Raw genomic sequence first — 20913 nt, 5'->3', positions numbered from 1 at the left:
CTTTTCTGAACCTCAATCATATATCATAAACGTTAGATAGTATTGAAAATGGTGAGTCACATACATTGCAAGTGCATATGGCTAAGTAATTGCTCATTTTTTACACTTAAATTTTATTAAAAAAATTTTCATGACACTCATAATTTTTAATCCACTACACATTTTAACTCTTATAAACCCTCCATGGTATACCGTAAAATGAAATTAAGATAACTTTTGAATTTTAGTCAATAAATCATTATATTAGCAAATTGAAGAATATCTTAAATTCATTTTATAAAAATTAAAGTGTGTTATAGGACGTTTATAGGAATTAAGGCATATCATGAGACGTTTTAAAAGTGCAGTATATTATAAGATTTTTTTTTTGTTAAAATTCAAGAAAGAATTTATGTATTTCACTATTTCATAATTCATAATATATAAAATAAATGAATAAACTCTACTTCAAAAGACATTTTATAGAGAGATTTACCGAGTTATATATGAAATATTTTTGTTTAATATTCAACGGATGAATGATGTAGCACGCTCTTTTATTCTTAAGGCTGAACATTTAGAAGATAAAATTTATACTAAATATCTTAGTAAACATGATACTTAACATACTTTCACGCTTATAATGTGAAATTTATACGAGTAAACATAAATTAATGACTCGACATAAAATTCAAGACTGTAATTAATTCTAAATATCATATTAGTAAAATAGATTGCATGCAATTTTACCCAAAAATATACCTTGTAAATTGAGAACTACTAACCTTTGTTTTTTTCCCAATGCCTAGGCATGAACTTAAGAGTACATGTAGAAAAGGAAAATTAAAACTTTCCCACTCGCTCAGGTGTCCCTTAAAAAAGGCCATATCACACACCGCTGAGAGCACTCACAGCAGCACTAGTCAGAACCAAAAGCAGGAAACCAATAAAAACAAACAAAAAGAGATTGCAGCATTTTCAAAGCGGCCTCCGGCCCCCCACCCCCCCACTCCTCTTCTCTCTCTCTCTCTCTCTCTCTCCAAACAGGAACTTCAAAATAAGGGCAGCCAGCCATTCCCATAAACCATCTTGGAATCCCCAATTCGCTTCCCCGGTATTGGGTTCAGGATCTGCCACCCAATTCACCAACAGTCTCTTTTTCTTGGGTTTTTTCAAACACAGCCAACAGAGGAAGGGACGCTATCCACACTTTCTGTTTTTCTCTGCTAAACACTAAAAAAATATAATCGCTCTTGCCATTATTACCATTTATATTACAGCACACTACAAGTGTTTTGTCTCTATTTATTACTTTGCAATTTTGCATGGCGGGAAATCCTCCACCTGAGGGACTAGGAGATGATTTCTTTGAGCAGATCTTGGCAGTGCAGCCGGGCTATGGCGGTGGTGGTGACACCGGTGGAGGAGAGGTGGTGGGGTCCACCATGCCTATGATGGGTTTGCAGTTGGGGACTCCTGGTGGTGGTGGGTTGAGGACTAATAATATGGGAATGATGCCTTTAGGGCTGAACTTAGAGCATCATGGCTTTTTGAGGCAACAAGAAGATGGTGGTGGTGCTTTGGATAACAATAATCATGCCAGTAATAATGCTTCTACAACTTCTGGAATCAATGTAAGTCTCTCTCTCTCTCTCTCTCTCTCTCTCTCTCTCTCTCTAGCTTGTTCTGTTTCTTTGTCTGAACGCTGCTGTTTTTGCTGTCTTTTGTCTACTGTCTGCCTTCTCCATCTGTCTATAACTTAATGTTGGGTTTTAAGTGGATTTATGTGTTTGTCTGTATGCTTACCCTATGCTGGTGTTTGGACAAGCATTTGGTTTGTCATGTTTTAGGTTTTGTTTGCGGTGGGATTGGCGTGTGGGCTGTCTGTTTTGGATTTCTTTAGAAGTTCGAACATATTCAGATATGAATGTCTTCCATTTCAGGGAAAAATACTGCTTTTTTTTTTTTGCATTCACTACTTTGCCCAGGAGTTGCTCCTCTCCTTGTATCTTTGTTCCTTCAACTCAGTATCATTTTCTTGGGAATTTTTCGTTCAGCCCATGAACTCATAATTCAGAATCAGCAATATTACCTACCAGAGTAAAATTTTGAAAGGAAAGATGAGAAATTGTGGAGTATTTGCTGATGGGTAATTCTACTTTTTTTTTTATTTGCAGGAGAGAAATTCTGTTCACATTGCGAGTTTGTTCCCAACGTTTGGACAGTTGCAAACCCAGTCAATCCGCCCAACACCACCACCTCCACCACCTGGTGCACCTCAGCTCCACCAGGTAAAAATTGGTGTGCTGGGCCAAAGCATAAAATGCCCTTCTTCTTCTTTGCCACGAATTTTTTCCCATAGTCTAATGTTCCAAGGCTATTCTTGGTATTCCATATTGTGTCTGCTAGGATCTCAAATGGAATCGCTTTCATGTTCTTGCTTTCCATTTTCTTAAGACAGACAACTTTTTTCCCCTTTGTGAATGGCGGTGATGCTAATTTCTAATCAAGAATGGAACTTTGGATAATATTGGTCTGATAGCTGGTTGTGCATTCCACGCGCATTGAGATAGCTTGGGATAACGACTTGAGATAGTCCTGACATACAGAATAGTTATGCACGCGCGAGTATTATCAAACGTGCGGGCCTTCTCTTTCAGTTTTTCTTTTTTTTTGGATGAACATCTCTTTCAGCCTCGGTATTAGTAGAATCATAGTGGTAATCTTTAATCCATGTCAATTTGATACAAAAAGGAAGAATAGCTACGCGCTGCTATAATTGCAGTAGCCCGTGGGGAGTACGCGCACCTGTCCTTGTTGAGTATATAGTCAAGAAAAAGTTTGACTTATACTTCAATCAATTTGCAGGTTTCTGGCATGATTTTCTGAGAACAAACTTAAAACTCATTGAATCCATTTTAATACCACCTGCTAATACTAATTGTATAACATTAGCATCCTCACACAAGTCTCAAGCATGGATATGAAATGGGATGTTGCCACGTCAGGTAGCATTTTTTCTCTTGGTCTAATTCATTCGGATAGTAAATTGAATTTTGAGTAATATAAAGGGATAGTTTTCTCCATTTAAAAATTTCCTCTCAATCTTATTCGGCTGAAATTTGAACCTGAGATGCAAAATCGTTTTTAATTTGTATGTTTCTTCCATGACCGATGTGATTCATAAGTACTGCAATTTGGAAAGCTACAAGCATGTTAGATGATTGGATATCCTCCTTCACTGAATGTTGGAACTTACTGACAAAGACAAAACTGGAAAAAAAAATTGTATGAACTTGGGATACTGAATATGTGAATAAATGATTTAGAATAGAGACAAGTACTTTGGTTTTGGTAGGATGAGTTTCATCAGTCAATGTGCCCTTTATGCTTTTGCTTGTTTACATGATGCTGATATCCCAACACGGTAACATAATAGTTTGGAGGTCATATGTATTTAAATGGCCTGCAAAAGGTAGTTCTGTGTTTTCAAAATGCTGATTTCTCTTAAGTTGGTGATGTAGACATTACTTAATAGATAATTTCATCCTTTTTCTTTCCTGCTGCATTGTATTTGTGATTAGATTTAAATCTTTTGTTTGATGCAGCCATTTCATGGTCAGCCAACACCAGGAGCAGTTTCTGCTGTAGCACACCCGCCGGCCATTCGCCCAAGGGTACGAGCAAGACGAGGACAAGCCACTGATCCTCACAGCATTGCTGAGCGGGTAAACTTTATTTCCATTTGTTTCTAGAATCCGTAAATGTAGAGTTTTTCTTGCAGCAAAAGTCCTTCCAAATGGTGCAAGAATTCACAATTGTGTCCATGTAGCGTGTAACATGCTGAAGGTTTTGCCATTATGCAGCATTTCATGTTGAAAGGAAGAAATAAAATAAAAAGATTCAGGCATTTTACTCTTGTAGAATCTCCTGTAACATGGCTTCATTGTCATTGAATCATCTGGTGTTTCTTCACTGATATTACTTTGTGGAAGTCAATGAATATGTATAACTTGCAAGTTTCAAAGCTTTTAGCTTCTCATGACAGAGAATTAATTAAGGTATATATGTGTGTTCAGAGCATATCTGATAATGGGACTATTATCTTCATAGTTTCCACTTGCTATAGGATTCAATATCAAAACTCTGCTTGAAGATTCCTTGCCTTATTCTTGAAATCTAGGACTATTTGTACTGTTCTAAAAGATTCTTGATTGTTGCAGTAGTAGAATGAGTGCAACTCTTTCACAATTTTTATAGCTGTTCTGCATTGCTGTAGTTTATTCCAGCTTTTGATTTTTTATCTTCTGGGTCCAGTTACGTAGGGAAAGGATTGCAGAGAGAATGAAGGCTTTGCAGGAGTTAGTGCCTACTGCCAACAAGGTTAGTATATCCTTGATGTAGTTACTTTTGCATTCAACTGTAGTTGCTTGCTGTTACTTTCCTATGAGTTGGTTGTCAAATTGGATTAGTAAGGAGGAGAGTTTTATAAGGTTCCTATGAATACTATGATTTTAGGAAATTGAGATGATCTGACTGGAAGATATAGGCCACTTTCTTTATGACTTTATGTGTATATATATGTTTCTGCTTTTATTTTTAATTTTTACTGGAACCTCGATCCTTTTTTGGCCTCGCCACCTTAGCATCCATTCATTTCATGTGAGTTGCAAGTTTACAAACTAAAGCTGTCCATTTCCTTTTGAAGCTATTAAATCCATTTTACCTGTCCACATGTTTTCTTAAACTGAAATTAACTATATGCTAATATATTCCAAATTTCTTATGCAGACAGATAGAGCAGCCATGCTTGATGAAATTGTGGATTATGTGAAGTTTCTAAGGCTCCAAGTGAAGGTATTAAAATTTAAAGTACCGACAGATTCATTATCAATAGGAGATTGATTGTATTCCTGTATTATCTGTGCTAATGTACATATGATTTAGCCTTACTAGTGTCCTAAATTTAAAGAAAGTTTAGGAACAAGCATTTACAAGCTTGAACTTTTAGGTTGGATGGTTTCATGATATGATTTGAGCCTGCTGGATCAAAAGGTTTAGAGATCAAAAGGTTTAGAGATCAAATCTTGGCACCCACTTTTATTGATTAAAATTGGAAGGACAATCTAAAACTAAATCATATAGACATTAACAATGTGAAATCATATTTTTGGTTTCTAGGACTAAGAAAAAAGGAAAAAAAAAAAAGAGAGGGGGGGGGTGGGACTATGTTGCCTATCCAAAAGATAACTGATTCAAAAGATTGCCTATCCAAAAGATAACTGATTCCAACAAGTTGTTCATCACATGTTCTCAAAAGTCTTGGTAGGTCCTCATGTCATGGTTGGGCCCTATCATATTGAATACCCTGGACATAATTGAATTCCTGAAAATGACTCCTTGGTGTCAGAATCTCAGAAAATGCAGTTAAGTCATTATTGAATAGGGAGTAGAAATGGATACATGTTATTGTACTTATTTCTTCTCACATTTGAAATGAAATACTTTTGTTTTTCTTGATTGCATTACTAGGTAAGGCCTCTAGAATAGGTTCTAATAACAATTACCAACAGGTTTTGAGCATGAGTAGACTGGGGGCAGCAGGTGCAGTGGCTCAGCTTGTAGCTGATGTTCCATTATCATCAGTTGAGGTAATAAGTTGGAAGAATTGTAACTCCTGCGTTATTTGTGCTTTAGATGTATGTGTCCACGTGGTACTTTTCCCTTCTGTCCAAATTTTGTGCAGTTTATTAAATTCTTAAATGAATGTGATTCAAGGGAGAGAGCATTGAAGGGGCAAATCAGCAAGCTTGGGAGAAGTGGTCAAATGATGGCACCGAGCATCAAGTAGCTAAGTTAATGGAAGAAGACATTGGTGCTGCTATGCAATTCCTTCAATCCAAGGCACTTTGCATCATGCCCATATCACTTGCGTCGGCAATCTTCCTAACTCACCCACCAGATGGACCATCAATTGTCAAGCCTGAATCAAACGCTCCATCATAAACCTCAAGAGTTACCTTCACGTGCTTATCAATCGCTCCCAGGAGGCATCTGGGTCCCATAGTTACAGCAACACCCAGTTGAAGTTTCAAACAAAAATCACATCCCAGTCGGTTGCAACTGTTCATTCGCTTTTTTCTAGTTTTGTCAAAGGAGTCATTTTCATGTCAAGGAAGAAAAATCACTGGCACTTGGTGTTATATGTATGGTCAAGGCAAGCCAAGCCAAAGTATTCAAAAGCTCCATTGATGTGCTGCCCGTTTCAATATCTGTGGTGGGGTAAGTGGAGAATGACCAAATATATTAGCACTGAGAACTATATCATTTCTCTTTCAGATAGTGGAAGTGTAGGGCCCTTCAAAAGGGATTGATGGGTATTGTGTACGATTTATTTGGAGAACTTTTTATGCAAGTTGAAATAGATAATTGTAGTTTGTCTTATAAAGCTGTGTTGGAAGCTTCATGTTTTGACAATAATTAGGAAATTTCAAATCACTCCTTATTTTTCGGTATTAAGTCGGTCCAATTAATTCAAGTTTAGTTTTTGCCTAGTTTAACTTGATTCAAAAGTTTAGTAGATTTAGAATCATTCCTTGCACTCTTAATTTCTTAAAAAAATAAAATGTTATTTTCTTGAATTTTTAATTATAAAATATTAATTTTTAATTATAAAATATTAATTTTTATATTTTAAATATTAAAAATTTTGAATAAAAAAAAAAAGAAAATTAACAAACACTGACCTAGGTTTTTTGTCTGGAGAAATTAATGTATTCAATAAAATAAAAAATTTTAACTAAAATAGATTTGGGTCGAACATGGTGGTTAGATTGTTTGTAGGGTCTCTTCTTCTTCTTTACTTCTTCCCCCCCATACCCCCCCCCCCCCCCCCCCCTCCTCAACCCCCCTCTTTTTCTTTTTTTTTTTTGAAGAAACGTGAATGGAGCACTTGGGCGTTTCTTTTTATACCTTTTTAGGTGGGAACTGGTGTATGGATGACTTGTGAAGCTGTGATAAATATGTAGCAGTTGTTGATGCCTATAACCTGTCCCTAGCAGCCCATTTAATCTTGTGGGCTAGTGGCACCTTCGCTTGCCTTGTGCACCGCTAGCTTGTGGCTGTTACATCCATATGATCAAGACCTTGGATTTGGAAAGTTGGGTAATCAAGCACACTTATCAAGTTGGCCGAATTTGGTTAAAAGATCAACTCTGGAATGGGCTTCCCAATAGAATTCGTAGAGAAGTCAGTTTTGAGTTACCTGTTGTAGTCTACCACTTGCCTCAACTCAATTTAAATTTGATATGAATACTATTTTTAAAGTTAACTAATTTTAAATTTATTTTAATAGAATTAAATGAGATTAGATATTTGAAAATATCGAAACGATGCCGTAGGAACTTTCTAGTGAATTAAAAGGAAGAAAATAAATGCTAATTGAAATTAGAACTATAAGAATTTAATGAGACGTGTGATGGGCCGATAGCGTTTTTGGGCCACAATTCAAATAATCCAATGAAACAGAGTCCAAACCTGATCTGATTTAAGGACCCGATTCGTTCCACAGCTCATTGTCCAGAAATTCGGATCCTACAACAGGGTTTTCCGCTTTTCCTCATCTTGGTATCTTCAAGCTAGGTTTTAAGCATGAAAGAGAGCCACTGATTGCTATATTTCTATCTTTTTTCATCAACCATTGATGCAGTTCCTATTTGAAGTTTTAAGCCGGTACATACCATTGCCATTTGATAAAGGGGATTTTTTTTTTTTTTTAAATGTTTGTGTCTTTTTAATCGTGGGATTATCTGCTTAATGCTACACATTCTTTGGAATGATCATTTCAATTCAGTTATGTTGAATATAAAACTCAAGAATCCTGAAAATCAGTGTGGTGGTTGTTTCTCGTACATAGTTTTTGAACATTTATGTATTGTTGTGGACGAGTTATTCGATTTCTCAGTACTGCCACAAGAAGTAAGAAGACTAACTGGGATCCTACTGTTTCCCTTGAACTTAATCACCCATCTCTTCTTTTGCTTGAGAAAAGCAATACCAGGGATCATTTCAAACAGATTTTGGGGCAGATGATGAGAAGCAATCTGATTGGTCAAACATTTCCCATGAGTAGACTCATTTTTTTCTCAGCAATTTCACACCCTGAGAATTTAGATATTGCCTTACTTCTTTTTAATCACTTTACTCCTAATCCTAACCTGTATATTTACAACACCATGATTTCTGCACTAACTTTGGCAACTAGTCAATCTTTTGTTGTCTATAATTCTATGCTGAGCTCTGGCATTGAGCCAGATAAACACACACTCCTTAACCTACTCCTTGCAGCTAAACATGTATTGGAAGCGAAGCAAATTCATTGCCATGCCATTGTTCTGGGTTTGTCAACCTATAGATATATGCAAAATTCTCTCATTATGATGTACTTAGAAAATGGACTATTTTGGCTTGCACATCAGCTATTTGAACAGATGCTAGCTCCTGATGTTGTTTCGTTCAACATTATGATAGCTGTTTATGCCAAGAAAGGATATAGTTTAGAAGCTGTACAACTGCTTCATGAAATGATCGCTTTAGGCCTTAAACCTGATGAGTTTACCATGTTAGGCCTTCTTGTTTCTTGTGGGCAATTGAAAGAGGCACAATTTGGGAAGGCTGTTCATGCATGGATAGAAAGAAGGAAGTCCATGACTTCATCAAATCTGATATTGGGTAATGCTCTTTTGGATATGTATGTAAAGTGCCAAGAGTTGGATCTTGCCCAGAGGACATTTTCTGCATTGACAGAAAAGGATATTGTTTCATGGAACACCATAATTGCAGGATGTGCCAAGGCAGGTAACTTGGAGCTTGCACGGACATATTTTTATCAAATGCCTATTAGGGATCTTGTGTCTTGGAATTCTTTAATTGCTGGTTATGCCTGTAGAGGTGATTTTACAATGATAAGAAACTTATTCAATGATATGGTGGTGGAAAATGTTACACCTGACAATGTTACAATGGCTAGCTTGATCTCAGCTGCTGCAGAAATTGGAGCTCTGGATCATGGTAGGTGGGCACACGGCTGGATAATTAGAATGCACATTAAAATAGATCCTCTTTTGGGTTCAGCATTGATTGACATGTATTGCAAGTGTGGAAGTGTTGAAAAGGCTTTCTTGGTTTTCAGAGAAATTATTGAAAAGGATGTCATAGTATGGACAACAATGATTACTGGATTTGCTTTTCATGGCTATGGAAGCAAAGCATTGGAACTGTTTTCAGAGATGCAAGAATATGCAAGTCCAAATGAGGTTACTTTTGTTTCTGTTCTTGCAGCTTGTAGTCATAGTGGACTTGTAGAACAAGGGCTTAAAACCTTCAATTGTATGAAAGAATATGGAATGGAACCAAGAATTGAGCACTATGGATGTTTGGTGGATCTTTTAGGGCGATCAGGTAGGTTGGCCGAGGCAAAAGATGTCATTGAAAGGATGCCCATGAAACCAAGTCGATCTATCTGGGGGTCAATACTAAATGCTTGTCGAGCTCATGGAGACATGGAAATGGGGGAGAGAGCTTTGGCGGAGCTGCTAAAGTTAGAACCTGAGGAAGAGGGCGGATACATGCTGTTGTCTAACATATATGCTGCCAATGGAAGGTGGAGTTATTCTGACAAGATTAGAGAGAGCATGGAAAGCAGAGGAGTGAAGAAGACAGCTGGTTGCAGTAGTCTAGTTATTGATGGAGTTATTCACAATTTTCTGGCTGCAGATAAGTGGCACCCTAGATGGACAGAGGTAAAGCTCATTTTGAACTGTTTGTCAAGTGAACTGAAGTTAGGGGCTGATGTTCCTGGGGAATCTATGCATCCATTACAGGACACATGTTGACAGAGCTTTTTTCTTTCAGCCTCTTCAACAACATAGATGCTGAACATTTTATAGATACTGTCTGCGTACTGAGGCATTGTCCCATTCTCATGTGTTGTTTCAGCTGAAATACACTATTGTAGGTGTATTCAAGATGCATTCTTTTCTGGTGACAGTCGGTGAGAACTTGGCTGTTTTATAGAAGTAAATGGAAGGCACAACTGTTTTGCGCTTCACATGCGGCACTGTGAGCCAACAATCCTTCACCATGCTCATCTTAGTTGCTGAAAGTGTATCTTAGAAACATGGAGCGTCTGTAGATCTAGTTACAAGTTGGTTCACCGGATTGGGCTTGATCTGAGTTAAATTCGGACTGATCTTCATAAAAAAATTTGTAGACCCAGACCGGTCTTCAACCTTAGGGGGCTGGTTTCAGTCTCATCCTTCTAATCCTAAATAGGAATTTTCATAATTTGACCCTTTTTTTTTTTTAATTTATCATTTAGACTTTAGGTTTTAGTCCTTGATTTTACTTCCTGTCACTCATTTAAATCTTTTCATTTATTTTGTCATTTGTATTTTAAAATAAATTTTTGTTTAATTTCTACATATTATAATTATTTATTTTATTTTTTAATTTTGTATTTATTTATGATTTTATACCTTAGTTTTTATCTTTTCGTCTCTCAAGAGGGAGAGAGAGAGAGAGAGAGAGAGAGAGAGAGAGAGAGAGAAGAGGAATGATGAGAATAAGTCGATAAATGAAATTACAATTAATTATAAAATTAAGGGACAAAATCATACATAATTACAATGTCCAAATATTAAGTAGTAATTTATCTTCAAAATGGATGTAAAAACTGAAGTATGTAACAGTTTCCGAAACCATAAAAAACTGAAGCATGTAACAGTTTCCGAAACCATTGGAACCCAGATCAAAATCAGAACCAGTTTAAATAAACTAAAGCCAAATTCAATTCCAGTTCGTTCATTATTCAACCCTGCATCGCATATTCAGGCCAGAACCGGTGGCGAAGTATGGAAGCTGTTCTCCACTCGAGAAATTGAATTGAAGACAAAAACAGAGGATAACAACCTTGGGCATCTTGAGTTATTTTTTTTTTTTTAAAACGTTTGCCCACTCAGACAGCAATTGTGATTTCTGTACAAATGAAAAACAGCAGCTACAATCATACCCTTATCTTCAAAATTATTCTACATATCCTACTCATTAGAGGATTATATTAGCTAACAAGAATAGAAGAAAGGCCCTTGATACAATGTTGAACCCTGCGAAACACTTCCCCGAGAAATGTTATTATGACTTCCCTCCCATCCCCATAACTGCCCACTGCCAGTTTCTTCAGTTACAAAATTGTCCAAACTGGAAATGGACATGCCACACTGACAAATCTACACAAAACCCAAAGAGAATTAAAATCCACCTTCAACTATTTCAAAGATCTACGCCATCAGCAGGAAAGCATTTATTCATGTTGCCCCAGAACTTGCAGCAACTCCTCCACTGCCATCTCTTAACCCTTGGAGGCATAAATTCAGTGTTCTTTGCACACTATCTGCAACGATTCTCAATCTTCCTTGGGTAACATCTCCAGTGGAACATCCATTTATTTCAACAGTTCGAATCACTCTCTGTTTACATTTTTCCCACTCATCAACACGCAACCAGCAAGCTCTTCCTCCATGGCTTCCTTCCATGCTAAGGAAAGTCACATTATTGTTTTCCCCGAATGAATATCTCAACCTCACCGAGACACAATAGGGCAACCAAGCAGCACCACCAGCAGCATTAACATGAGGTATATGTGCAGGATCAAGAACAACAGTAAGTGCAAAATCAACAGAACTATGGGGCCGATCATAGTGAATATTGCTTTTAGCTGCAGATGAATTCTCAGAGTTGTCATTCTCATTTAACCCAGCATGATTTTCAAGGCACAATTCAATACGAGGTTTTTGTCCAGGAGCTATTTCTCCACCTTGCACCTGAGTCAATCCTTTTTTCCATGCAATCAATTTTAGAAATTCTCTCAATACTGATATTGGCAAGGTGAGAAGGGTAATGAATGATGCAACACGAGATGCATCATAGGGTTCTGATGCTACACGGCGACTGAAATAGTCACATATCTCTCCTATTTCAGATTGAGTAAGTTCTTCTTGAGAAGTCACGGAGTTCTGTTGCTGTTGTTGCTGCTGTTGATGATGAAAGCGTTTGACACTGAGAACCTGAAGAAGAAGTTGAACTCTGTGGACACTTACAGCAAATACATAGCCTCTGCAAAAAGAATAATAAGTTGCAAGCAATGTTAATGCCTTCAAAAATTTAATGATACTTGTGAGCACACAAGTGACTAACTAATGAACAAGCAGCAAGACTCCACAAATAATTGAATCTCTTTTTTATTAACTGTGGGAGAAAAGAAAATTTAAACAGAACTCTTTTTACAATCTTACCCCACAAAGAAGCGCAAGGCTGGTTGTTCCTGGTCCAAATTCAAGAGTGCACCTTCATTGTCCTTCAAGATTGATCCTAGGATTTCTTTCAGAAGATCTGGTAACTGGGCAAATAGCCAAAGCACTCCAAGATACTTAAGAATACCCCTTAGAACCTTCTTAAGAGCCACAAGAGGAACCCAGCCACCTCCATACCCTCCATCATCACCAAGACCGATAATGGCTGTATTTAGTTCTCCTCTCACATGAGCAGGGACACCAGCACCAGGGGATCTACGTATAGGCAATCCTGAGCTCATGACAGCCAAATTTGAAGATCCCGGAACTGCATTTCCAACCCGATTTAGAGCAGCAACTTGGGTAGCTGCCCTAGAAAGTACTGCAGAACTAGGCAAGTTAACTCTATTTCCATTAGCACCTGATAACTGAGAACTTGAACCTGGATTTGAGGGGTTAGAATTAGTTAGCCCAACTGTTTGTTGACCACCAGCAAAGCCCGGATCTAATCCATTCAATTCTTGGGCAACATGCTCCATTATGAAAGGACGAAATTGTGGACAAGGTAGTGAACCTCCAACTTTTGGGCCTTCCTTAGGTGGTGTTGCTGGCTGCAACCAAACCTGATCTCCAGCAAAGCATCTCATATCAACTGCAAAATGCTTGCGATAAATAATTCGGATCCAGTATGGACCACGTAGCACAACAGAAACATCAATTGGCAACAATGAACTAGGAACAATGCCAGGGCCCCCTCGACCAGCTGCAGCTAACATTGCAGTACCATGAAGACTAATATTCCCAAGAGGAACAGTACCAGTAGATGCAACGGTATTCCCTACAGGGCCAGAAGTTGGCTGGGTAATATTGTTAGCAGAACTGCTAGGCAAAACTCCCTGGGATTGCACATACCCTGACGGTTTTGACATAGAAGCAATAGCTGAAGTTATCCCAGGGACACCCGGAGCAGGACCAGCTCGTGCAGGACGCGTAGCAGCTGCCAGAGCATGCAATGGTCCTGCAGTGAGGCGAATGCAATCCAAAAGGGATGCAACTTCAGCACCATTTATAAAATCTTCCAAAAACTGCACAGAATATCGAAGTCCAGACATATAAGTTCATATCCCTTTAATAGAAAAAGCAATATCAAACCACCACTCAAAAAAAAGAAGGCACTAGATCAACAAAAGCCATGCAACACAAAAAAACAATGCCTTACTGAAATTTCATCAAGCACATCCAAATCTATATTGGAAAAGGAAAATGGTAGCAAGTTTTAAATTAGAGCCCCAAGACAGAAGAATAAATGACCAAGATAAATAACAATAACTCACCTTAGTATGCGGCCATATTTGGTCAGGAGAAACGTGCATTGTGCATCCCTCTTTACCAGATTCCCACTCAACAACAAAGCGAGCCAGCACTCCAGACCCAAAACTGAACCACAAACTCATTAGTCCAACTGCCTCTATTTTAAATGCCCGCCTCATCTGTTCTGATAACTTATCAGCTGCCTCAACGCCACTTTTACCTCCAGATGGCACTTTAGCATCAGAGTTTGCACTATTTTCATCTGATTTCTCATCCAGTCTTACTCCAAGGAGCTTACGCATTCCAAGGGCAAACATTCTAGCATTAGAAAGCCTTCGAATATCTGCTACTAACTTCTTTATGCTATCAGCCTCAACAGACTGATAACTCAGAACAACACCTTCTGGATCATAACAGATATGGGAGTCCACATCAGACGTATTGGCAATACGAACTCCAGAGCCCCAAGGTGTGCTGCTGCTGCCCTTCTGAAGCTCCCATAAATCTCGGAAGTGTTGATCATTAATTTTGACATCCCAATACATGCTTCCTGGTCTACCAAGCCGCAAGCAAATGTGCTGGCATGAATCGCCTCGGGCAAATGGAAGTCGGAACCATATATTTGAGGATGCATTTCTCAGTCCAACCTCTTCAACATATGGAATCTCCAGAGCATCCATCTGGCTGGTTAATCTGGCATGTTTAATACAAACTGAACAATGTCTAACCACATGTAGAAGAGCAGAGACATAAATGCTTGAAGGTGCATTTCCCTTATTTGCTTCAGCTATTACATCTCCATAACTGTATCCTTCATTTTTAAACATCATCTCTGACGATACAAGCATCTGCGATGAATGCTGCTGAGAGAGCGTTGATTCTGAGGTCTTCTTCCTCTTTGAAAATCCTGCCTTAGAATCAATATCTTGGAGTGACGGAATCAAATTTAACATATCTGAAACTGTACGTTTTCTTGGATTTTTGTCAGGTTTGGAAACATTATGACCAGAGCCATGAAAGACTGCAGTGTCTCCTGCTGCCTGAGCTGAAAAGATTGCAATTTTTTTAAGTGAAATAAGTTAATGTACCACAAAAGTAGAATATACTCAGAGAAAGTATCTTACATACGGGGGTTGTGGCTAATGAGCTTGATCCAGTACCTCTAACTGAACCAGCTAGAGGCCCAGTAGGGGAGCTTCTCAGTCCACTGGGTTTTGCACCCGGTGTTGAGGCTCGAGGGCCAGTAGACTGAGATGGAGATAATAGTCGGGATGATCTACTCCCTGATAGGGCATCCATTGATGTCTCATTCAGCAGTCTCAGATGATCTTCATCAACTGAGGAACTAGAACCAACCTCCACAGAATGTGGAGATCTAAGAGAAGCCAAATCCTGATCAGATTTTGAAGCTGATAACTTTTTTACAGTTGTGCCCCTTCCTAAACCAGAAGATAGTGAACCATATGAATTGGAGTGTATCGGACCTTTCAGATTGTTTGATGGATATAATGAACCATTATAATGGGAAGCTGTACTTGAAACTTTTACAACATTGCTCATCTGAGATACCTGAAGACCTCCTTCCCACTTGGGAGAGGGATTTCCAGCTTTAGCAGCATGAAGATTAATCGGAACAGAGCCAAAACGAGAAGCAGGAGATGCATTGTAAGATGTAAGATTCTGAAGAGGAAATGAAGGTGCTGACGCCCCTTTCTCAAGTTCAAATACTTCATCAACAATAGAAGAAAAACTTGATATAGGAAATCCAGCAATTTGCATGGGACCCTCGAGACTGAATTCAGAAAGAAGGCTGTGTTCAGAAGTCTGATTGGAACCCCCAGCAGGTAAAAAGTCAGTCAATTTTCCCCAGTCAAGTAGGCTTAGATTCAACTCATCTTCAAACATCTGCATCTGGTTGACATCAACTTTTTTTATGCGCATCACATGATTGGAATCATTAAAAGAATGACCTTTCCCAGACGGATCAGGCTGAGTCTCCAGCAACTTGAACAGAGGTTTGAAATCTTTATCTAGTTGCACATGCAGAAAATAAGAACTCCCACAATCTGGAAACCCCATTACCAACATGGTAGAACCATTCAAAAGGCTTTTAGGTAGTTTTACAATAGTGAAACCCTGTTCATATACCTGAAATTTTCACATCAGAGACTCATTACTAACTGATGGCATTTCTAAATGTAGTACCATAATCCTTATTCCTTCTAAAATGTTCACATTTGAATTAAAAGAAAGCTGTGCGGAGGTGGGGTACAACATTTACCTCAAGGCCAAGAAACCTGCCAATAGATGCAAATAAATGCAAAATGCTTTTGCTTCTCAAGTTGATAAAAACTTCAGCAGCAGTCATACTTCCTTGATTTAAAGCTTCTTCATATTCTAGCAATGTTGAGGAAGTAAGCACACTTTGGGATGAACTGAGAAGAAAGCGGCCATTCCTGCGCATCCAAAATGAAAATGGGTAATTTACAGTAAAGGTAAATTTGCGTCCTCATGCATCATCATATATAAAAGAGAAATAACCATTTCTCAGCATATGGTTTCTAACCAAAAAGCAATTACATTTTATTTTAGAATCTCTGAAACAGACCAACCTAACAGACAGAAATTTGAATTCAAAATGATTGGCATCATATGTGATAAATGGTAAATGTACAACCAATAAGTTTATGTTTTTAGTGGTTTTGATTCTACAGACTTGTGCAATATAATTGCCAATTTATTGTTAATCTAATATTTACAAAGGCTAAGAATTTTCTATATATTTTAGTGCTGATGAATGGGGTGGGGGAGGCGGTTATTACCTTATATTTATTCCAAGTGTAAAAAATGATGAGCCATAGGCACGAATACGAAGTAGTACTTCCTGTCCCTCATATTCCCTGCCATCAGTTTTAGTTTCTTTCTGCAGACACAAATTGAAAGCAAAAGAACAAATTCAGGTATGATCAGTAAATATGAGATCATGAAATTCAGTAATATTGCACTAAAGCATTTACAGGTTCATCTCTTAAACCGGATAATTCAGTTTACAAAGATTATAATCTTAAATATGCAGTAGGAATATACCTAATTAAAATATTAAACAACAGATTTCTTCACGCTTTATGTTGTAACAGTTTCTTTTGTAGAGAACCATTAAGAACTCGTGCACCAAGCAACCACATAATAAATGTGAACTGACCTTTTTGTAGTCAACATCATGTTCATCCATGTGGGTCTGAAGAAGAACATCACCAGCCGCACGAAAGATTTGAGCATTTTTTCCCAGCTCTTTCTGAATTTCCAGCAGACGAGTATATCTATTACAACATATTGCTCTTAACAACAACTTTTCAACATCAATGCAACTTTGGTCAAGAGAAAATTCTGCCTCTCTACCATTTACTGGATCTAAAACAAAAGCGCCATGAACACACTTTATCTGTAGATCTGGTCCTGGTTCAATTTTTATAAAAGGGCATGTCCCTGAATCAGATGTACCAGAGCTTTTGTCCAGATCTAGCCAGTATACAATTTTCAACCCAGGTGTTCGGAGACCAGCTGAATCAGTTTCTCCATCTTGATTTAGTTGTGTAGATCCAGTACTCCCATCCGATATGAGCTCAAACCGAATAGCATCTTTCCATCTTCCTTGACGTAGTACTTGTACTTGCCTTATGACAGTATCCATAATGAGTGAAATGCAAAGCTCATGGAGAACTGAATACAATATCATAAATGGATTCTCTGCTCCTGCCATTCTACGCTCTAAATCATCTCCCAAAGCATGCCGTCGCAATTCTTCCAGTTTCACAAGTCCGCTTCTCTCACCAACAAGCAACTCCAAATACAAAATCCTCCACATTGATAGGTGCCCTCGGTAACCAAGTGTAACTAACACCTTAAATTCACCATTCACACGAAGTAATGCTGTACCATCAGCAACTTTCACCTCAGATATTTCCTTTGGGAGTGTAACTTCAAGTAGCTTAGAACGCACAAGTGCGTCCAACTTTTTCAGCGCTGGCTTCTGCTGCTCCTCAGTTAATGTGCTCTGCATACCTACATCTTCCATACATTTCGGCAAACGCTGATAAGATCCAGTAAGGAGGACTTCTATAGCAGATGGAACATCATAGATAGGTGCTCGAGCTTGCTGTAACCCCTCATGCATGAAAAACAATGAATCTGCAGTTTGGGTAAAACACGCCTCATGACTTGATAGGGTAGATTGAAGTTGCTGACAATACTGTATCAAAGGAACCTGAAGAACAAAAGAACATGAATACCTCACTCATACATGAAACTGAGCAGAAAAGTAGATTAGAACAAAACTCCATTAATAAAGGTATTACTTTTCAAAATCCAGAAACGTTGATAAACAGAGATCATTCACAATTTCTCATGCTTTTATGGTGCATTTGATTTGGACAAGAATAGCAAGTTGACTTTTCTCCTAAATTTCTGTTTCTTTTCCAGATGTTCAAGGCTACGTTTAAGACTATACAAAAGTAAACAATGACAAGTAGAGAACAACATGTCTAACTGTCTATGCTTGCAATTTGTCCAATTTTGTCTAAACCAATCATTCAATATGTCAGTATAATCACAAAGGACATGGATTCGTGATCTCATGTCATGGGGAAGGAGCCAACACCATCAATGGTTCCACTTACAATTTATCGAGTTTGTCACTAACATGATATGAATGTGACAAGTAATTGCCACCTCATATATGGAGGAACACTTGAGCAGTTGAGATACAAAATACTGATTGAAGCCAAACCAAAACAATCAAATAAAATTTTGAGCATCGATACCCATCTATCTGATCTCCACTCTCCACAATGGTCTATGCCGTTGGTTTTATGACTTATTCTGGTTCCTCCAGTAAATTTGGCAATATTCACTCATAAATGATGCTTCAGTTCTCTTTACAATGACGTGTTTTCCAATTGATGAATATGACAGTATTCCATTCTCCAATTATAAATACCACAAATGTTGATATCTACTCTTTTATTATGCTTACTTTTGGAAGTTTCTTCATATTAGTTTAGTGATATGACCTTATGTGAAGATGTTTCTTTAAAAAATAAACAATTTAAATTCACAATTCTTTCAGATCTAGCCAGTGTCAATAACCAAGCATATTTACAGTTTCCTTCTAAGGATCGGTTTATTTACAAAAAATACTTCTCCAGAAAACATATAGACATTTCCATATGTTTGGTGCACCCACGGTAATTCTTCAACAGAAAAGGTTTTGCTGGTAAAGGGAAAATAAAGCAATTTTAACGCTTGTTTTGAAATCGGAAAACTAGAAGTCAGTTTCAAAACTTTCACAAACTCATGAAAGGAAGAAACAATAAGGAAAACATATAATCACCAACTGGAGCCACTCACTAGCAACCAGCAAACAGCTGGAGCCAATCACCAGTGACAAGTGACGATCACAATTTACCTTTTTGATAAAATTTTATGCCCTAATCAATTTAGGAGATATACAACAGAGCCTATCTTTATGGTAAGAAGATAAATGGAAATTTATAGGGATATTAAGAAGGATATGCACATGGTATTCATTGACCCTGAAAAAGACTTATGATATAGTACCCAAAGAAATTCTTTGGTGGGTCCTACGAAGGAAAGAGCAAATCTCAAATATATAAATATCATTAAAGACATGTATGAGAAGGCGGTCACAAGTGTAAGAACAGAGAGGGGATACAGACAAGCTCCCCATAATAGTGGGTTTACATAAGATATTGGTTTTGAGTCCGTATATGTTTACCTTAGTTATGAATGAGTTAATTAGTTACATTGTTGTCTTAGTGGATGAAATTAGTGAATCAGTTAAACAAAAGTTAGAGTTGTGGAGAATGATTCTTGAGAATAAGGATTTTAGGCTATGCATAAGTAATATGGAATATATACTTTGCGAGTTTAGCTCCTGTATAAGAATGAGTGAGGTTCAATCTGATGGAATTTTGATACCAAAATACAATGAATTCAAGCATTTAAATTATATCATCCAGAATAATGATAATGACGTAACTCATGATCAAAATAGGATAGATGAAATAGATAAGTGCGAAGGGCGTGCTAAGTTCTATAAAAATATGGCCAAGACAGCTATGTTGTATGAGAGTGAATTTTGGGCATTTAATGAATACTATATCTAGAAGAAAAATATGACAGAAATGTGTATGTTAAGATGAATGTCAGGGAACATGATAATAGATAGGATTAAGAATGATCTTATCTGCTAGAGAGTGTATGCAGCACACAGGAGGATAAAATGAGATTTTGGGCCTAAACGTAATTGCTAAACTAATTGCTTGTCCCACCAAACTCAAACTCACAAACGCCTTTGCTTAATTGGCCACCTTCCTGCTGATTTCTGCAGGCACACTCTAACCCCCAAATCACCATGGTACCTTACCCATCTAATCATTAAAGTCAAAAGTTGATAACATTCAGCAAGAACAATCAATCCAAAATTAAAATGCGTGCAGTAAAACAAACCTAAATTCAAAATTTTTTCTTATAATATACCTAGAAAGACAGAAACACAAATTTCCCAATATAATGAAGCTGAATCAGTCAAAGTCTTCAACCAAAAAAAAAGAACCCTAAACTCAGAATTAGCGACTCTAATTGGGTACACAGCTGCCTAAGCCACTTACCTGTTGGCACCACTTAGCGAGAACATTCAGTCTGAGCATACGTTGCTGGGTTTTAACCAAGTACTTCAAGAGGCTAAGCTTCTTATCGGAATCCGACTGGTCAGAGGATTTGGATTTTTCAACCAACTCTTTCAAGGAGAGGAAAGATTCCTCGGCGGCACGACTCACAAGAGTAGAGAAGTCGACCGTTTGCTGCCCTAACTCGGCCATATTAGTCCGGTTGTTAGAGGTTCCAAAGTTAGGGTCTTTAATTGGGGGAGAAGTGCGTTATCAGATCTGCATATGGAAAATGTTAGAATCTAGGGTTCGGGTGGGATAGAGGAGGGAAAAGAGGAGGGGTTTCTGTATGTTGAGTTGGGGGGGTACGAGGGGGGCGTGGATTTGGAGATGGAATTTAACCCCTCTTCTTGTCTTCTGATTCCTGAGTGCAAAAAAAGCACCCATTATAGCCTATATATGATCCAACTTTCCAAGCTATGGGTCCCCCTCCCACCTGTTCGCCACGCCATCTTTTTTCTTTCCCCTCTATTTTCTAAATATGGATTTCATATTTTCATTTTTTTTTTAATAAATTTAGATAGGCATTT

General features: G+C 37.9%; 3 protein-coding genes across 4 annotated transcripts; 2 read left to right on the top strand and 1 right to left on the bottom strand.

The window, feature by feature from the left end:
- Positions 1–881: 881 nt before the first annotated feature.
- On the top strand, positions 882–6494 carry LOC110662564 (transcription factor UNE12). 2 transcript variants are annotated; one of them, XM_021821574.2, is made up of 7 exons: positions 891–1613; positions 2157–2270; positions 3588–3707; positions 4297–4362; positions 4771–4836; positions 5553–5630; positions 5758–6494. In XM_021821574.2, exons 1-7 carry the CDS (start codon positions 1305–1307, stop codon positions 5983–5985), a joined length of 981 nt encoding a protein of 326 aa, XP_021677266.2. In that variant the 5' UTR covers positions 891–1304; the 3' UTR covers positions 5986–6494. The 2 variants fall into 2 exon arrangements, with proteins under 2 accessions (XP_058000465.1, XP_021677266.2); XM_058144482.1 differs by lacking the exon at positions 2157–2270 and having other exon boundaries at positions 882–1613.
- Positions 6495–7535: 1041 nt separating this feature from the next.
- LOC110662563 (pentatricopeptide repeat-containing protein At3g04750, mitochondrial) lies at positions 7536–10499 on the top strand. The gene has a single exon (XM_021821573.2). The coding sequence runs from the start codon at positions 7908–7910 to the stop codon at positions 9870–9872; it is 1965 nt and encodes a 654-aa protein (XP_021677265.2). The 5' UTR covers positions 7536–7907; the 3' UTR covers positions 9873–10499.
- Positions 10500–10782: 283 nt separating this feature from the next.
- LOC110662562 (mediator of RNA polymerase II transcription subunit 14) lies at positions 10783–20769 on the bottom strand. Its single transcript, XM_021821572.2, has 8 exons — positions 20327–20769; positions 16840–17901; positions 16460–16560; positions 15919–16093; positions 14762–15785; positions 13661–14682; positions 12330–13411; positions 10783–12150 (listed from the first exon to the last, which is right to left on the bottom strand). The coding sequence occupies exons 1-8, from the start codon at positions 20534–20536 to the stop codon at positions 11343–11345; spliced, it is 5484 nt and encodes a 1827-aa protein (XP_021677264.2). The 5' UTR covers positions 20537–20769; the 3' UTR covers positions 10783–11342.
- Positions 20770–20913: the final 144 nt, after the last annotated feature.

This window comes from Hevea brasiliensis, chromosome 3, assembly GCF_030052815.1.
Source record: "Hevea brasiliensis isolate MT/VB/25A 57/8 chromosome 3, ASM3005281v1, whole genome shotgun sequence".
In the NCBI taxonomy this organism is placed as follows: Eukaryota; Viridiplantae; Streptophyta; class Magnoliopsida; order Malpighiales; family Euphorbiaceae; genus Hevea; species Hevea brasiliensis.
This window is presented reverse-complemented; position numbering and strand designations above follow the sequence as displayed.